The 19608-nt window shown below is 33.8% G+C and overlaps 1 protein-coding gene across 1 annotated transcript; it reads left to right on the forward strand.

Annotated features, from left to right (window-relative positions):
- Positions 1 to 17253: 17253 nt before the first annotated feature.
- Positions 17254 to 18202, forward strand: LOC128548635 (uncharacterized). Its single transcript, XM_053524010.1, has 2 exons — positions 17254 to 17611; positions 17751 to 18202. Exons 1-2 carry the CDS (start codon positions 17287 to 17289, stop codon positions 18200 to 18202), a joined length of 777 nt encoding a protein of 258 aa, XP_053379985.1. The 5' UTR covers positions 17254 to 17286.
- The last annotated feature ends 1406 nt before the right edge of the window (positions 18203 to 19608 follow it).

Below are 19608 nucleotides of genomic sequence, written 5' to 3' on the forward strand. Positions count from 1 at the left end.
ATGCTATTCAGTCTCAATTTAATTACTCGAACGCCACCAGAAAATGAAACTTCTGGTTATTTCTTTATCATTACAAGGTTAATCCTACACTTTTAATCATGTCCAGGCTGATAATAGCACATGTAGTTGTAGAATAATTGTTTAAATATTTCCATTTGTCATAAGACATTGCAGGTAATATTCCATGACAGGTGAGGCTGAGGAAGCAGTTTATATGGAAAAATTCTCACAAATGTGTGTTTGGAATTTCCATCAGTGCTAGCGGTATACTTTTCAGATATGAAAGTGTTTTTTATCATATATATTTCTAACGTGCAGCATTCCTCTTTTTAGTTTTAGGTGATTTTACTTTAGTGATCTTGATATTGTTAACTTTCGTAAAGCTGGGAAACTACAACCAATCTTATTTTATACTAAAACTGTCATAAAGTGTATGCATGTTAAAAAGCAGCACATCTTTTAAAAACGAAAACCATCACACGTTTACAAGACTAGCATAGAAAAAAAAACAGAGCACTGACGGAATAGAGTTTTTATGATTTAAAGATAACACCAACGTTGTTTAACGGTCACTTATTGAAATTCAAGGAAAACATTAACCGCGCAATAGAATGTCGTATTTCAAATTTGTTGCCTTACCTCTCGCGGGAAGATAGTCGCATTTGATTTGCGATTTGTTATTAATTACCCCTTCATACTGCTACGTAGAAAATACAAAATAAATATCTGAATTTATTTCAACAGGAAACGACACACAATGTCAATTACAAATCGTAGATTAGATATCCTAAAGGAAATCTGGATTCCCATGGAACAACATCCTTATCATCAAATTTTAATGATGTAATAGCTTTTTGCGTCAATTACCGTGGTGTTCAATATTTTGTGAACATTTCTTCCTTTTTTTCCAAATTATTGAATTGGTTATACATGATGTGATGTTTTATGTGTGATGTTTTAGGATCTAATACAAGGAAGATTGAATTAGTTTTGCACAGATTATAGTCATAGACAGACACTACTAACTTATAGGTTATAGCGACTTTCATACGTTAGAAGACGCCAGTACCCTCATCGTATTTTACAGGCACTGTATGACTTCGGTTTGACAAGTGGACAACTGCATCACGTGAAAGAATTCTAAACGCAAAGTGAGTTTTCGAATCCAAAACGGACAGAGTCAACGGCATTGACTTTATCTCCTTTTTCTGTCACAGAATACCATATATAAGTAATATAATCATTATGCTTATTCTCAACCTTATTTACAACAGTTCATTATTTAAGATAAAGTGCAGTGTTTGACAGTTCATCTTTTCAGCTTCTGTATAATAAAAAATAGACCTAATTATGTGAACCAGTATAGTTATAGTGCCTTCTCCAATATATTTTGATTTTGTAAACAGTTTTCGATACTGTCTTTTTTATAACGGTATTATGCTTAAATGATAACTTCACTCGAAATAAATCACTTTTAGACCATTGCGAATTCAATCAAAACCATGCCACTTTTTAATTAGTCTTGTCTTCTTTTTCCTGATTTAGTGTCAACGACGGAAACTTGCTTTTTCTCAATCAAATTACGTATTGAAGAAATATCTATTGTAATTGCATGCTGTGGAGTGATAAGGCCTAAAAAATATTCTTTGGTTCCGGTAACATGGTTAAAATAATTAGGGTAGGTAGGTCGGATTTTTTTTTATTAAGTGAGACAGTGAGACTTTTCGGAAATTATTTTTATGTCAAAAAAAGAATACAAATAAGGGTGTTATGCCTTTAGAGTATCAGTCAGTTAGTTTTTTTAACATCACTGACCATATTTTAAGCATAAAAAGTGAAGTTTTGCAACTTTTTGTTCAAAAAGTTGAAAAAAATATTCTCCAAGGCCATAAAAACATTAAAGGGTCGGGCCAAAAATTTAGGGTAGGTCGGGATACCAAAAACAAACAATATTTTTTACGCCTTTACGAATTTCCACTTACGATATATACAAGAACGGTAAACGCTTTTCTATGAGAAAATAAACGAATTTAGCCGTATCAGAAAATGTTAGTTGCTTTCTTTACCACAAGAAAAGACATGATTTTCAGTCTGACGATAAAATTGAACAATATTTAATACAATTCAAGTACATTAGATATAAAATTCAAAAGCTTTAGGCTCGCCTTTTCGCCGAAGGTTTGTATTAAAATCAAATCTGGCTCTTTCTTTTTATACAGCCAAAAATAACTTTACTAAAATATTTTTTATTTTTCCGTGTAAGCATTTTCAAATTTAAGGTCTTTCTAACACTCCTTTTTGGCTATACCTCAATAAAAGAATTATGAGGAAAAAGTTCGCATTCAAGAAAACTAATCTCAGAACCGGCTGAATCTTAAAAGGCAGTGAAATGTGAAACGCCCACTCCAAGCCCTTACATCAGCTTAGGCAAAATTCTGTCATATCCTGTTGACGTTATGATATGAAAGGAACATTATCAATTAATCCTAACGCGGCATCTAACGACAATCGTGGCACTAAAAGGCTAAATTTCGAAAGTTTATCATAACTTTAGTTAAATTATTCGACTGCATAGAGCGAAATTGTACAAAAACAACAGTTTCAGTTGGCTTTAGGAATTGAGAGGAAACATGACACATTACAAACGACATAATCAGTAAATAACACTTAATACACTTGCTTAATTTGAATGAAGGATTGTCCCTATCACGAGCTGCAACGAATATTTTAATACCGGTATAGTGTTGTCTGCCTTAACGTATTATGTCTTACTTAGATAACACCCATGCTAACTATCTCTTTTGCATTTAGATAGAAAGCTTGGTCTATTGAAATCGTATATTTGATCCCAGCATCAAATCAATTTCTATCAACTGATAAGTATTCTTATTAAGATATACTGTCGTTAGGGTAAACAAAACGGAAATAGAAGTGTTGAGTAATAATGTGTGTAAGCGGATCAGATGATTGGCTAATTTCACAGTTTGACAATAAAATTAAATGCAAAACTCCTCGATAAGACACTGTTGGAGAGCTGGCGTCAAATATAGGGTAGGTAAAATGCATGCCAATCTAATATCTCGAAATTCTTTGCAAACTTGAAGTCAGACTAGAAAAGATTATAGACTTGAAATATTTCATATCAACACACATTTGTCAATTACAGTATGTACTTTAAAAGTGCCTACATGTATTTTCTACAAGCGTTTAATTGCCATACGGTGAGAGCAATGAATTTTATAAGGTGCAAGATTGTACTAAATGATTATATTTTTATCTTCATGTATTAGACATTGTGGTATAAATATACGAATATAGCCTCAGATCTTACTGAAACTTTTTTTTCTTCATATGTTCTTTGACATTTGTGTCCTCAGTTATAAATATAGCTTGCAGGTTAATTTTTATGTTCTATTTCATATTATAACTCTTAGAAAATTTGACATAAGCTCAGTTGAATTAAAACACCTGGTTATTTAATGAAGCTGTTATTTTGTTTTCCTTTTGGAACGCTTGCTACATAGTTTATTCAATTTAATTATTTAATCTTTTATTCAGGAACGCCACAAAAATATTGAAACTGTGGAGATTTCAAAGAAAGTATGCATGATGATGAATTTGTGCATGACTAATCGCATGAGAACTTGTCAAAATACTGTAAAAATGGCAGATGGTTAATCATTTTAGCAATATTGTAAATTTGTTCGAAAGGTATCAACATTTTAATGTACATTTAAAACCCATGGTTTGACTTTTTTTTGCAACTAATAATTATTTCTGTATAAGGATCTTAAATGAAACACTTTGCGATCTCTGCCTCCTTCTAAGTTTTTCTTTATCTGGCAATAAGCTATGTCAAAGTTAGATTACATTTTAAGCTGAACATCTAGCTTATATTATAAATACCATTTCTTTCAAAACGAAATCTTGTAAAAGAAATTCCTTTGATTTAAGGAATAAAGAGATTTTTGAATAGATCTGTACATTTCTGACATTTTAGAACAAATTTGTTTGACAATGTTCTGATGCTTTCTCAGTATTATATAATGAATTTGTACCCTTACAATGAAACATAGGCTTTACAGACCAAGGAAAGGAAAGAAAAAAAAATATTTCAGTTATTGTTGCAGTTTGTTTTTGTCGACTCTAATAAGGATAAGTTGTTCGTTATCAATACAACTGCGCTTGTAAGAGGTTACTTCAGATTGATATAAAGTCATGTCGTTTAGCACTTCAATCGTTACAACAGAACATAAGAAACATTTGCTATAAAGATTTGATTATAATATTCCCACTGTGTGTACTTTTTCAGTCATTGCGATTGAAATCCAATGCTGTTTGAAACGTTCAAAAATGAATAATGTCATTAAATAGGCCTGAATCATTATTCTCACAGCTACTTACATTTCACAGGAGGTAGTAAATCATATAACAACTGATGCTAATGAATCAGTATGTATGTGACACTTCTCACAAATTATCACACCAAACATCCATTTTAAATTCCCCTCTCTGGTACTAAATATCTTAAATACGTCATACCTCGTTCATCATGTAGTTATTAACGTGTCACATTCTGCCATTTATTTCTATGTGGCCGTTAATATTAAACACATTATATGTCAGTTCAAGCTAAATCTAAGTCTTACCGATGTAATAAGAACGAATGATGTAAACAAACACATACAAAAATGTGTCAGTTTTGTGGCAACCTTGGACTGCGTTTGGGGTTTGCTGTGCTTCCGGGAAATCTATCCTAAGACAGCTTACTTTTATTTCTTTTAGTAGAGAAGTACAGAAAATTATAAGCATGAAATGCAAGCAGCTGTTATTCGTTATACTCGTCAATAGTGACAAGTCACGCATCAAAAATAAACTGTGGTAAATGCTTACTAATTATAATGAATTTCAAAGTTGCAATTAAGCTCATAACAATTGTTAGTCTCTTATCATATAAAAGGTAGACTTTCTCAGTATCCCCCAGGCACCTTAAGGGGAAATGGGACAGTTGCCTATATACATATAGGCAAAAATTTTCCTACGGGCAGAATTTCTTTAAAGTTTGTATACTGACTGAGAATTAGTTTAAAATGGAAATATGTATTAAAAATCATAGGTACTCAAGCTTGATCTTGAATTATCTGCCCTCGAAAATCAGAAAATACTAAAAAATCCAATTTATTTATTTTGTTGGGTTTAACGTCGCACCGACACAATTTTAGGTCATATGGCGACTTTCCAGCTTTAATTGTGGAGGAAGACCCCAGGTGCCCCTCCATGCATAATTTCATCACGAGCGGGCACCTGGGTAGAACCACCGCTAAACAATCCAATTTTTCAAGGGCAGATAATTCAAGATCAAGGCAAGAGAACTTTGTGTTTTAAACCTATTTCTGTTTCAGACTTCATTTGCAGTCAGTATACAAAGTTTAAAAATATTCGGTCCATCTTTGCGGTATCATTATGTCATGTTCATAGTTAAGGACATTTGCAACAGTCTCTATATTTACATGGTGCAAAAATTTTCTTACAGAAGGAATTTATTCTTTAAACTTTATTTACTGACAGAGAATCAAATCAAAAACAAAAATATAAAATAAAATAAACCATAGGAACCTAGCCTTGATCATGAATTATCTGCCCTTGAAAGTCGGAAAATACAGAAAAAATCTACTTTTAAGGGCAGATAATTCAAGATCAAGTCTGGGGACCTATGATTTTTGACACATATTTCTGTTTTAAACTTGTTTCCCCGTCAGTTCACAAAGTTTAAAGAAATTCTGCCCGTAGGAAATTTTTTACACATGTATGTGCCGTAACATTAACCATGCCTACAGGTCATAATGTATAGTAAAATCTTTTTGTTCCTGAATCTGTGATTGGGCTCGCTCAATCTAGCAAACGATGTTGTATGTGATAATATATTTGAACAAACCAACAAAAATGAGCCCCAAGATACATAGAACGCTGCCAAGCAAAAAGTAATGAAACTTCCATTACCCCTTGCTCGCTCTTAAAAATGAACTTTATTTTGAACCCACATTTTATTTTCTCGGTGAGCACAAAGAACTCAAAGTACTATAAAACACTGAATGCGAGTACGTTACGACGTTGTGCGGCCTCTGTATTGCAGGAAGAGACAGTGAGACAGCAGAATGATGTGAGTACAAGAACATCCCATTCGAAGCGTAAGCCGCAACTTAGTAAAACACAAAAAACGTTATTCAGAAAGAAGACCGGTACATGTTCTTTTAAGCCCAAATTTTGCTATTATTATGTATATATTTGTTCCATGCTTCTAGATGTGATTTATTTCGTCACTTCTTATATAAAGCAATGCAATTTATAGCTGTTACTAACAAGGTCTTGAAATAAATCTCTTCCTCTCCGCCTTCTGCAGAATTTTTTACTTTGATGTATTACAAGCAATTTTCTGTACGATGCGTTTCATTCAGTTAAGCCTTTGAACGAAAACCCCACGTTTAACTTAAATTATACTCAAAGGATAAAACTGTATAAGAAAATGAATTTTGGTCATTATGCATCCGCAAGCAAGATTATATCTTGGAAAAGTGGTGTAAAATGCAAATTATTCTATGTATAAACATTTGCTGATTTGAAATTACCGCTAATCAGACATTTCACGGAAACCTTTGAAGAGAAAGGAAAAAAGAAACAGCCCTCAAGGTTTTTACTCCTAAAAACTAATTGTACGTTGCCAATCATCACTAGTTTGATGAATTTAGATCGAATGCTAGTTGGATTCAATTTTCTGTCTTGATACCTTTTACGTGATTTCCAATAATTAGACATGGGCGAAGTACGAATCATACGAGCAAATGATTGTAAAAGCCATAAGATATAGAAATTTGTTTAAAAGTTAGCGAGATTCAGACTACTGCTCTGCCGCCAGACTATTGCTTTGTCGTATGGGGCAGCACAACATAGTTCATAAACTAATACCATATACAGAAACGTGCTATTGTTCTCTATCAATACAGCGATTTGATCTTTGACTATTGTGTAAAAATGCAGACATGTTTTATTCAATGCAATACAATCCTGAATAACTGACACCCAAAATCACAAGTTCATAAAACTATAAAAGCTATATTCTAGGAACGTAATACTTATAGGAGCTAAATCTTCTCGTTCGATAAAGTGCTTTAATATGCAGCAATTTTGTTTGTTTTCTGATACATGCTTGTATTCATTAATCATTTACAAATATATATCAGAAAACAAACGGAATTATTTATGTAATTTTCATCCTTTGTATACTAACTCGTAACTTTGGAAAAGGAACCAGTGCCAGAAATAAGGAGTTAGATATGTTTTAGTTAGATGTAAATTGCGTAACTGAATCACCTGCATGACAGGAGTATCAAACATTTTTTTCCACGTATCTGATTATGCAAACATTAGCTTTGTATGTCCAGCGCCACTATACTGAGCTGTAAGTTTGATTGAATTGTGAGTGTTAAGTTAAATTATTTATGCTGCCAATGTCCACCTCCCTTTCAGATGCAAGAATAATTTACGACCAGGCTTAACACACCTATATTGCATACATCATGCTATGGGAATGAAGCTGTTAATTATATGCAGAGAAAACAATTGACCAGTCGTAACATAAACATACATAATTCAGTTTTTGTAGTTTTTTGCTGCATTTATTCCAACGTTAATATTTTTTCCTCAATTCTATTCCGAAGAATATGTAAATACAATGTCTGTAGCAAAATCAGAATCATATTTATTACCTAAATGTCGGCCTTATCATTTAAATGGATGTTACGGCAAATGTGTCATTCTGCTTTTAATAATAATCCATCGTTTACTTTTGTTACTTTAGTAAATAGGTCATGCTTACATAACATGTAATATTTCGAGGTACAGTTTTTCTTAGTAGCGTATGTACCGCAAGTTTATCAATATTACGTTCTTACTTGTAAAAATATGCTTAATAAAATGAACTATTTCTTTACAAGTAGTGGCCCACCTAGTTGTGCTTTTTGAAAAATTGGTGCCAAATGCCTGTCACATTTAAGCAACTTACTACTTTGACTTTTGTATTTATGTTGTCTAGCTTTAATTACAACCAACTGCTTCTATTCTTTTGAAAATGTGTTTTGCTATATATTAATGTTATATTTAGCTATATATTGTTTATGAATAACGAGGTGTACTATGTAACCTCATACGCTATTTTAGTGTAAAAATCTAGTTGTTGGCGGTCATTATAATAAGGTATGTTGTCAGAATATGTGTGAATACGGTGTCTGTGATAAATAAATGCATTGTACGGTTATTGACATTATCTATAAAATAAAAATTAAAGGCAGATAGTTTGTAGGCAAAAACTGTTAAACTCAAGACTTTGAATACTAGATTTGTGTGCCAAGCAATAGTTATATATCACAACAGATTATCCTGCCTTCTACTGATATTAACAAGTTAATTTTTACAGTATTTGTAAATGTATACATGACGACTTCCCAGAAAAAAGTTCTCTGACACCGTAAAAAGACAATGAATCTCCCCTGCTATTAATTTGCTTGGCGGCATTATATGCTTCTAAAGAATCTTCCCACATATTTAATTTCATGTACTTGATTTAATAAGAACAATTAATTCAAGTTACTTGACAAAGAAAAGACATCTGTTTATTCAACGAAACAGTAAACAGCTCAGAATGTAGTAAATTAACATTGTTTCCTGCAACGAAGGTCGTTTTTTTCTCGCTATTATCCATTGTCTGCTTGGTGCTTTGACGACGCTCTTTTTGTTGCAGAGTCCTTTCAATAAAAGGAAAACGGAATGGACATCAAGACCACATATCTTTGAACTCACAAATTGCCAATTATTATTTACATTACCAACTGATAAATATAGTGAAACTTGTTTTGTTAATATATTTATTTCCTAGAGAGGTTATTGTTGTCGGAGGTTGCACGTCAACAATGTAATGAATTTCGCAGACATAATTAAAAGAAAACTACTTCACTTATTATTGTGTTCAATCTGTATGCTACGTTTCTTAAATCATGAAAGGTAATGAAGTTTCACAAATCAACGTAACATTAGGGCAGTGTGATCAATTCAGTATAATTGATATTTTACATAATAACATCGATTTTATATATACTTTGATTTACATGCCTTGTATGTTTACAACTGAAATTCTTAACTATCATAGAACAGCTTCTTTATATCTAAAACTCGAAGGGAATATAATTATATTACCAATAGTTTGTGCTCAAAACAGTATTCAATAGTGGGTTTGCTAGTGAGAAATTTAACATCAAAATGAATAATTCCACTATTAGCTATATTTTTGTCTCAAATTACGAAAATAGAAGAGCTGACTCTGTTTGAAATGTGCAGCTCGCTATCATCGGGAATTCAACTATAGGAATTATGTGTCTTAATGATCTCAAAGGAATTGGAAATGTTACAACATACCTAGTGTGATGCTTGTTAAACATCTAATGAATACGTAGAAAAATGTCACCTTGATAAATTTTCTATCGATTTGCAAACCCGCTGATTTTGAATCTGCTGGGAAACAACTTGTCAAAATTAAAACTGCTTATCTTTGAGTTTAAAAGATTCAACCTGTTAGATAAATATTAACGCTAAGCCTTACATTTTGAAAAAAAAATCAAACAACAAGAAATCATAGAAAGAACGGGTTGTTTCACAAGAAAACATTATATATAACATGTATATCACTCTATAAAACGTTTGTCAGTTTAATATGTATTAAATGCTAGAAAAGGACTTCACAAAGGGGCCATACGTTCGGACAATTCAACGCCTTTAAAACTCACCATTTTCAAAGAACTGTTACATATCTTAGTTTTGATGCATTTGCAATAATGTCCCTGTGCTGAAACTATGTAAATATGTAAAACGTATTTTCAGCAATTGTTTACTTTTATATCTTTACGAATGACATTCATTATTAAGTAAAAGTGGGAACAACTTTTTTGAGAATATTTTTTGTATCCATTCTGTAAATTGTTGGTAAAGATGTTGTTCGTTCATCAAATATTTCCTTTATTGAAACTATACTCCTAAACCTAAACAAAACTAATGTAAGTACCGAAGATGATTCGAGACACAGTAATGTATTTAGTGTACGAACTGCAATTTCTGGAATAATACTAGCTGTGAAGAATGTCCATTTATCAATCTTAGTCATCATTTGGATTTGTAAAACCTTTTCTCCATCAAAATATGAAACCATTGTATTCTCAGGTATACGATTGGTTGGGTTTAACGTCATACCGACACATTATAGAAAACAAAGATAAATATCAAACAGGGAATGCCACGCACCAAAAACGCAGCCATTATTGGCGAAAACAAGCGTTTTGAAAACGTAAATTGTACAGCATCTCCAAAACACATGTAAAAATGTATTAACATACAAAAGGTTAAAAAGTAAATTGTAAAGCATGTCTAAAAACATCTATGTAAATATGTATTTGTCTATAAATTTCTAAAAAATTAGTGACAAACGCAAAATATGTGACTGAAAATAGACGATGTTCAGATTTTGTGATAAATATCTGTCCGCTTTACAAAGGCCAAAATATTGCCGACTGAAACTGTTTCAAACAACTCTTTTAAAGACTGAACGTCATAATATGTACGACGGAAGTACAGAAGAGATGATAAAATTATTGATTCAGTCTAGACTGGTTAAAGCTATCAATTGTTCAATTAATTGCCAAGTTAATGGCTTTCTATCATAGGCATGGAATTCTGAATTGAAAAGATGAGGGTATTCAAATAGCTTATTTTGTTAGAAATGGATAATTTCCCTGTATTGGTCTTAACTCTGTATCATATAACTATTTGACAACGGAAATAATAAAAAGCATTTTTATCCTGTCAGAAACAGACACTATAGAAATTTCAAGCTAGAAAAATATCAAGAAACTTCAGGGTTGGATGTTTCTACTTAAAGAAGGGAATATGCAACACATGCATTGTAATAGGGAAATGTGTGATCACTGAAACTATTCAAAAGCTACAAATAAAGTTTACCCCTTACATGGGTTCCTTTCGAAAGTCTTGTGCAAGAATATGATATAGAGCATATTTGTTTGTTTCAGTGAAATATCAATTTTATTTCACAAGTGAGCATCAAAAACTGATATTTTCACGAGTGGCGTAGCCACGAGTAAAAATGACTTTTTTTTGGTGCTCACGAGTGAAATAAAATTGATATTTCACTGACACAAACAAATTTTCTTTTTATTCCATGTGTAAAACTCTTCTTTTGTCGCGTAATTTATAAAATGTTGAAAATCGCGGGAAAGATCAACAGAAAGCATAACGCAAATAACGTCATCGTCTTTTTGGTCCCCGGTATTCATAACGCTCGGTATACAATTTGACTTCAATCGCGACGAAGGACCGGAACTAGTACGGCAAAAACAGTGAAAAATAAAAATGATAATCTACTGTTTCAAAACTGGATTATCACTTTTATTTCACTGAGAAAACTCTATAATTCACCGGAAAACATAAAATAAACAATTGCATTTTCCAACTGTTCACTTTTGTAATTAATTATATTGTTCTGCATCATTGGTATGAATTGAATTTATTTTGAATTGTACGATAGTCCAATGTATAAAATATTCGCATAAATATTTTTGCATGTTATGTAGTTTTCTTTCTAAAACTGTAATTTATCATAACTTATATCTAACGAATAGTAGACATATGTTTTTTGCAAGTATTTATTAAATGTTATTTAGAAACTACATGCTAACGACTGTTAGGTAGAAATTTTAATGACGCGTCGACATATCGTGTAAGAAACGCTACACAGAATATTATATTATATACGCTACAGAACATTTCGACTATGTGTGAATTAGTATGGTTTGAAAACCTGATCAAACAATGTTTTGTTTTGTTTTTCGTGATTCATTTCTTGCCACTTGTCACAGAATATTTGAGAATTACTCCAGGCAAGGATGGCATTATTTTGAAATTTCATGCTGCCGAGTGAAAAAATAAGAATTCTCGAAGCTTCAAGGTGACGAAAGTGCGTTTTAATCTCGTTGGCACGAAATCGTATAATTAATATTTCTTAGATGCATGTGGCCAAGAGGTTGTAATTAGTAGTAACTAATTTCAAGTATGCTGTAGGAGGTGTAATGTATCATTACTTTCTTATTTCTTCAAGTAGTCAAATTGGCATAAAAACCGTAATTTCGTCCATTTGTAATCAGTACGGTATATTGATACATTCGCTTATAGTGGGCAATTCGCCAGGCGTACAACTTACTTTAATATGTCATTCTCATCCATCGAAAGATCGACAAATACACCTCCGGTGTGTGGAAACAGATTCATGCAGGGATGTCAGTCATCGTTGAAACATCGTCGTTGTAATACTACTACACGTACGCGTTATAAACCATCACAAAACAAATAATATGATTTAGATCGACATTGATAATGCTAGGGAACTTTCTAACAATCTTATCAATACACTTCCGTAGCCTTCCCTAGAGAAAGCCTTTGTCGTTGTGTGATATGAGCCGTGCCATGGGAAAACCAACATAGTGGGTATGCGACCAGCATGGATCAAGACCAGCCTGCGCATCCGCGCAGTCTGGTCAGGCTCCATGCTGTTCGCTATTAAAGCCTATTGAAATTGGAGAAACTGTTAGCGAACAGCATGGAGCCTGTCCAGACTGCGCGGATGCGCAGGCGTGTCTGGATCCATGCTGGTCGCAAACCCACTATGTTGGTTTTCCCATGGCACGGCTCATATATTGCACCAAAGATAAGACCTTCCTAATACAGACAACAAGACAGCTGATTCAAAGAAGTGAATTAAATAAAGTGATACAATTTGCAACTTTTGACTTCAATTTGATGTTTAAAAAGATCGCAAACGTCTAACATCTTCCAAGAAAAATATTACTTGTAAGAAATGGAATGACCTTAAATAAAAGGAGGGCACAACATCTCATTTGTTTTATCTTATTTACTGTCTGAGTTATCCCTTAGTTGTAAATGGCTGTCTCTGGCGACAAATACACGTAACATTTTCTTTAAGAAAGAGAAAACACTTTATGAAAGATTAAGATTAGACAATTTATAGAAGAGTCATACTACCATTTCTGTGAATGTATTAACAACAACTAGAGACACTTTCTTAAAACACTGGAAGAAGACAATGGAAACTGTACCAAAGCAGTGTTAGTTTTACCCTTGATTTTTCAATTACAATTCCATGAAACATACTTTTCAATGTCAACGATTATGGATGTACAAATGCTCAAATCAACATGGGCTTCATATATACTGGTATACACTTGGAAGCAACGTAACATGTTCTTTAGCCTTCTGGAAAGTTTTTCAAAAACTAATGATTTCAAGTGATCAGTGTGTAAAACTCTATCGTCTCTGGAATAATATAAACTGTGAGTGTATTACGGCGAAAACAGATGAGCACCAAATTATCAAAAGTTTAGAACAGCTAGAAACGCTCAAAAGTATCCGAATAAAATATCTATCTAGGTTGTAGTTGTACATCAGTACATGTATAACAGATATACATCTTTCTTAAAGACCCATCAAAGAACAACTGAATTGTATAGTGTGTCCCCGCTATTAACTATACATAATTTGCATCGAAAATGCATGTCCTTTGTTTATAAGAGGTAAAGCCTTGGTGTCTACTGACTAAACATTTGACAAAATTAATTTAACAGTAAGCACAGTACATGAAGTAATGTTAAGACATTTTTTCATTTCTGCAGTGCGGCATATTTATTCATATGTGTTTTATAACTTCCAAAAAGGTACAAATTTCAAATTAATGTCAAAAACAATAACTCGGAAAATACCTTCATGTGTTAAATTAAATTGTAATTATAATTGTATTACAAATGTGTCAACATGATTTTCATGTTATTCCTGCTTCAGTTGGTTTCGAAGGGCATTTAATCATTTCTATTTGAAATCATAACTTATACAGATTTAGTACATGACAAAAATAAATATTGTTTTATTTACAAGACTCTTTGTATAAACTTCTGGTCCGTAATCTGTGTCTAATATGTTAAAAAAAGTACTTGGAGATTTATATATGTCTTATCTGTTTAAAAGGTACGTTAACTGCTCTTGTTTACCGCCTCGTGCTGCCTCACTGGAATATCACGCCGTAGACACGTGACATGATACCCCACCCAGTCACATTATACTGACACCAGGCTGACCAGTCCTAGCACTACCCTCTTAATGCTGAGCGCCAAGCGAGGAAGCTGCTAGTACCATTATTTTTACGTTTCGAGTGCGAGAGGTCGTGGGTTCGATCCCCGGCCGCGTCAAAACAAATACGTGGAAAAGGTACCGGTACCTCCCTTGCTTGGCGCTCCTCATTAAAAGGGAAAACTGGATTTTTCTCTCATACACCCGTGGCGATGGATTTCATGAGGAATGAGGTGTCTGTAGAACCTGATTAACAATCGACCTAAAATAAATTAGTATAACTGCCCTGCATTATGATTAAACAAAATATGAGGGTATATCTTAGATTTATTGTGTTTAGGTTGACTTAAGTCTATATTTACAAACATATTGCATGCAAATCAGAAACAAAAATAAAAGACATCTCTCTTCACAGACATGTATGAAATTTTCAGAAATATAGGTGGACTAGTCACACTGCCGTAACAGGTAGATGAAATGGTCATAGAGAACTAGTACTATGACACTAAATTCGATCAAGAAACATTTTATCTCATTCTGTTCAACTCGAGATATAAATCTGTCTGATTTTAGCATTCAAGTAAAATACAGTTATTATGGTGTCTTATCCATCATATAAATAGATACATATTCTTCATACTGTCTAATGTTAAAATGCAGTGTAAAAAGATATTACAGATTTCTTTCATCTACACAGAAATTTCACTTGCATGGCTGCAATCTGGCGTCTGCAGTGACAAAGTCATTTGATTTTTCTTTTCATGAGCAGGAATGTGTGCAAGGTCTCACTTATTCAGTTTCAATCGTGAATACGACGTTTATCTTATTACTGTTGGATTAGATTATTTCCTTCGACTGCAATAGTATGAGCGTTTGAAAGAAAACGTATTAAACTAGATAGAAAATGATATGAACTTGATAAGCGGACAAATAACTAATGATATTTTTAATATTAATATATACAGTTATCAGACATGTCCAACTATTTATGTAGGTGGTTAATTATCAAGTTAACTAGACTAGTGTTAAATGATTTCTCTATGATCGAAATTGTATTTTCGTTTAAATCTGAATGCTAAATCGAATGCTAAATGGAGATTTTACCTCACACAATTTCTGACAAGTAGTCTTTTGCACTTTTGCTTTTCCTGCTATCTTTTGTTTAAGATATAAAATCTATTGGATGGAAATGGTTTCAGTTATTGGTAATACATTCAATCGTTACCCCAACATTTATTTTTATTTGCAATTTGCTAAAACGTAATCAATTATATTTGAATTTGAATGGCATGTCATTAAATTCCTATTTTTGAAGAACTGGAATTTTATGGACTGTCTAATCAAGTAATTATGACGTGAAAAACTGCATTTAGTCTAACTTTTGCTCTTAAAACGACGGATATGATTAAGCATTATGACAATATAAGACCCAAAATTGGACAAAATCATACATTATTAGAAATTTCTATCTGAATTCTTTAAATGACTAATAATGTGACAACGTTATCATGATTTTAAAATTTAATGACAGACTCACTATGTTTCTTAAAATATCTATGTCGACACTTCTATTTTTTCAGATATCAAAACTTTGCAAATTGTATAAAATTATTTTATTTTCGGTTGCAAGAACAAAGTTAGTTTGCTGACCGTCACATGCAAGGACTAACAGGTTACCAGCAATGTAGAATATTCCGAGATCTTGCGAAGTATACTATTTCCACAAATATTAAAAAAAATCTTATTAGCATACAAAAATATAATAAAATAAAGCTTGATGGGAAAAGGGCACGACTGTATTTCAATGATATTATAGCACAGATCGCCGCAGACCTCCTTGAACAAATCATAAGTGTCCGTAGAAAGTCTGACCAAGTTATTTTCAAAAAAGGCAAAAAATCATGAGAACATTTCTATTTCTCGAGGTAAATTTATAAGTATTAGAGAAAGAAACACCTGTTACTCGCATAAGTCGTAAAGTTTTCCAAAGTGAAATCGGCTTCAAGGGTGATTGGTCCTTGGTGTATGGCTAGGAAAAAGTAGGTGAGGTTAGGGTTAGGGCTTTGAGTATTTTTGAAAGTTGAATGGTATGTTGTTTTTACACAATATGAAGACTACTGGCTGCACAGCATTGGGGGAAATTACTGTGACAATCGATCTTGTTCGTTGACATAACATATCATAGCATAACATAACAAGCACATGTTCAAATTCAGTTTTATTCAATTCACTAATATGTATCAACATCAGTTTACACGCGTGCCAATTGTGTTATAAATGTCCCCGAAACACGTTGCGTTTCTTCTAGGCCTTTCATTGAACCGAAATGGTGGCATCGGTCTGTAATGTTTCTTATGATCCACCTCTCTCATGAACCTGTCCGTTATTCCACTGTCGACAAACGACAGTATTAGAGTTGCATTAGCCAGAATCCAATAGACCCGTTCATTCCTCGCGACAAAGGTTTTGAGTTCATCTCTCCATGATTGTATGCCATAATAGTCTATTACAAGTATCAGGAATCTAGTATCATATTTCGACAAAGCTGTCTCGTAATTCACAACAGGATTCGACAAGTCCGTAATGAACAGCACATGTTGATGTTCGATATCGTCGTCTGAAAGAAATCCATACAGTTGTTCTTCCAAATAACTTTGGTGACATCTGCTGAGCAACAATGTATGCTCTGTCTTGTTGTAATTCTTATCTTCGTCATCTTCGTTTCTTAATAGCATATCCAGAGTCTGAGACCTCTGTCTCAGTGTTTCAATACTGATTATGTTAACTTTCATCTTGCTAAATTGTTGAGAAGAATTGTTTTGCATCTTGACAGTACAATTGCATTCGAGAGAATGAAGCTCAAGTGCCGATTTCCCCGATACTGTACCGAAAAATAACTTTTTTCAAGCTATCTGCTTTCTGATTGGTCAATACAATGTAGGCGTGGTTTACATGCCATATTCTGATTGGTCGAAACAATTTTCGCTAGAGGGAGTGTGTGCATATGCATTCTTAGTGTCATTCTGTATCAGAACGATGAACAGTGCAGTCGCAGATTTACTGAGCTCACTCATGACAGAGAGCCGTAGACAGGCAATGGAAACATTTGTCTTATACAAGCGAAGAGGCATAGTGAGAAGAGCTCAAAACTTAATCGAAAACATAGATAACGTGGTAACTTGTATCAACTTGGATCATGGACGATACCCTTCCTTATTCAAGAGTAGCATGTCGGCACTATCGAAACTTAACTTGTGGGAAAACGAAATCAGAGAGGCGGCGAACGAAACAGATATGTCGGACGTAATAGCTGCTGCGAGATTCCTTTTGGAGAATCAAGGCTTGCTGAGGGATGAAATTGGTGAGTTGACACTTTGAGATTTGACAGTTTGAATTTGAAATTGAACTCGATACTTTTACTAGCTAATACTGACTTGTTGAATTGACCATGTAACAACTTTTGTAAAACAACTGACGTTCGTTTATGTTTTCTGTTTCAGACAATATGGACAAAGCGAAGAAACAGATCACACTAACAGACACCATCGTCATAAGCGATGAGGACAATGACGAGTTGCCAGACATCATCAGTCCGACCATGAGTACGAAATCAAAAAGTCCGATAAGAGGCATCAGAGGATTACACAAGCGGAAACCTTACACGAGGCCTTCATCAACGGTTACCAGCAGTACGTTGACCGAAACGGCTTGGGAAAAGAGAGAACATGAGCTACTGTTGGCTCATCAGAGAGAACTGTCCGAAGCCAAGCAAGAGGCAAGGGACGAACTGATGCTGTGCATCATATGCTTGTCCGCACAAAAAGATCATACATTAGTGCCTTGCGGTCACACATTTTGCGAAGACTGCGTCGATCAGATAAAAGCAAAGGGCAAGTGCTGCTTTTGTAATGCCAAAATAAGATCGAGCGTAATAGTGAGACTAACCGATTGATACTTTTGCTTTGTTCTGATGAAAGATGATGATACATTGGAAATAAAATGTTCAGAACAGTGCCGTGTCTTACTTTGTCATATAGTAATGCAAACATAGCAATCCCACTTAGGTTAGAGAGATTTTGAAACAATGTCCTAATCCAGACTCGGTATGTCATCATGTTTCTGTACAAGTGTACAAAGAACGCTGTCACGAATCCTTATGATTAAACTTTTTCATTATAGATACGTTCACGCCTTGAGAAATATAATAGGCATATGTCAACTCATACTGGAGAAAACGTTGCATGAATAATGAGCCTTGTATGTGTTATATCAATTTCTGTCGTGGTAAGAAAAACAAGCCAGTTTGCTAATCACCTAAAAAAGCAGTGATTTCTTTGTTTTTAAGTTTGTATCAATTTCAAAGCAAAAATAGATGGTCTAAACTAGGCATCAGGGGTCTTCGGCATGTGAAAATATCGTGTCCGATTCTCTAGTATGAATTGACATTTCGTTTTTCAACATTAAGCTAATCAGACATCGGCCTGAGGTACAAGCCGACGTATTCGTTCAGCATCGCAATTTCACACTTAGAAAAATGTACAGTACCAAATTTCTATGGCTCTGCATTTAACGGGCTTGCCACCGTCATGTTTCCAAGTATCACCATCTGAGAATTCAATGTAGTTGCTTACTAAATGTAGTTACATTGAGATTCACCGAGGTTTATACTGGACCATGGCTGCATTACAGAAATTTGGGATAGAGTGAATAGATAGAGAAGAAGACTAGCGAAACATTATGTTTTCATATCCCACATTGCATATAATCATGTACAGTCGCATTGTCAGTGGCAGGCGAGAGAGATTGTTGCAACCGAGACTAAAAAAATAATATTTGTGAAAATTGGCTTCTTACTCTCATAAAAGATGCATGTTGCCTTAGTTCAAATCAAACAACGACTATGAATCGCAAGAGAAGCCTCTCTCCTTTAACGCTTTGGAAAGCGGCACACGTGTTCAAGCACCAAAACCTAGAGTGTTGGTTTCAATTTGCGAAGGATGGAGAATCACACAACAAGGTGTTTGCATCTGATTTCGAACGAACAATGAAGCGAGCGAAACTTGAAGACGAAAAACCATTCCTGACGACTTTCAGTGTCGGAATACGTCCAACACGAAATCAAAAAAGAGTGCTGAACGAGATGCTTAGAGTGAGCAATCACGCGTACAACTGGAGCAACTATCTCGTTCGTGAAAAGAACTTGAAGCCTAAACAGTACGACTTGCAGACTTACGTATACAAGACCAATTCTAGTGACGTTCCGATGGAATTCAGAATGGACGCAAATGACGACTGGTATTTCGATAACAAGATGACAACGATTAAAACAGCAGCTTGTAAGAACTTCTGTACCATGTA

The sequence above is a fragment of the Mercenaria mercenaria genome, chromosome 14, assembly GCF_021730395.1.
Source record: "Mercenaria mercenaria strain notata chromosome 14, MADL_Memer_1, whole genome shotgun sequence".
NCBI classification, from domain to species: Eukaryota; Metazoa; Mollusca; class Bivalvia; order Venerida; family Veneridae; genus Mercenaria; species Mercenaria mercenaria.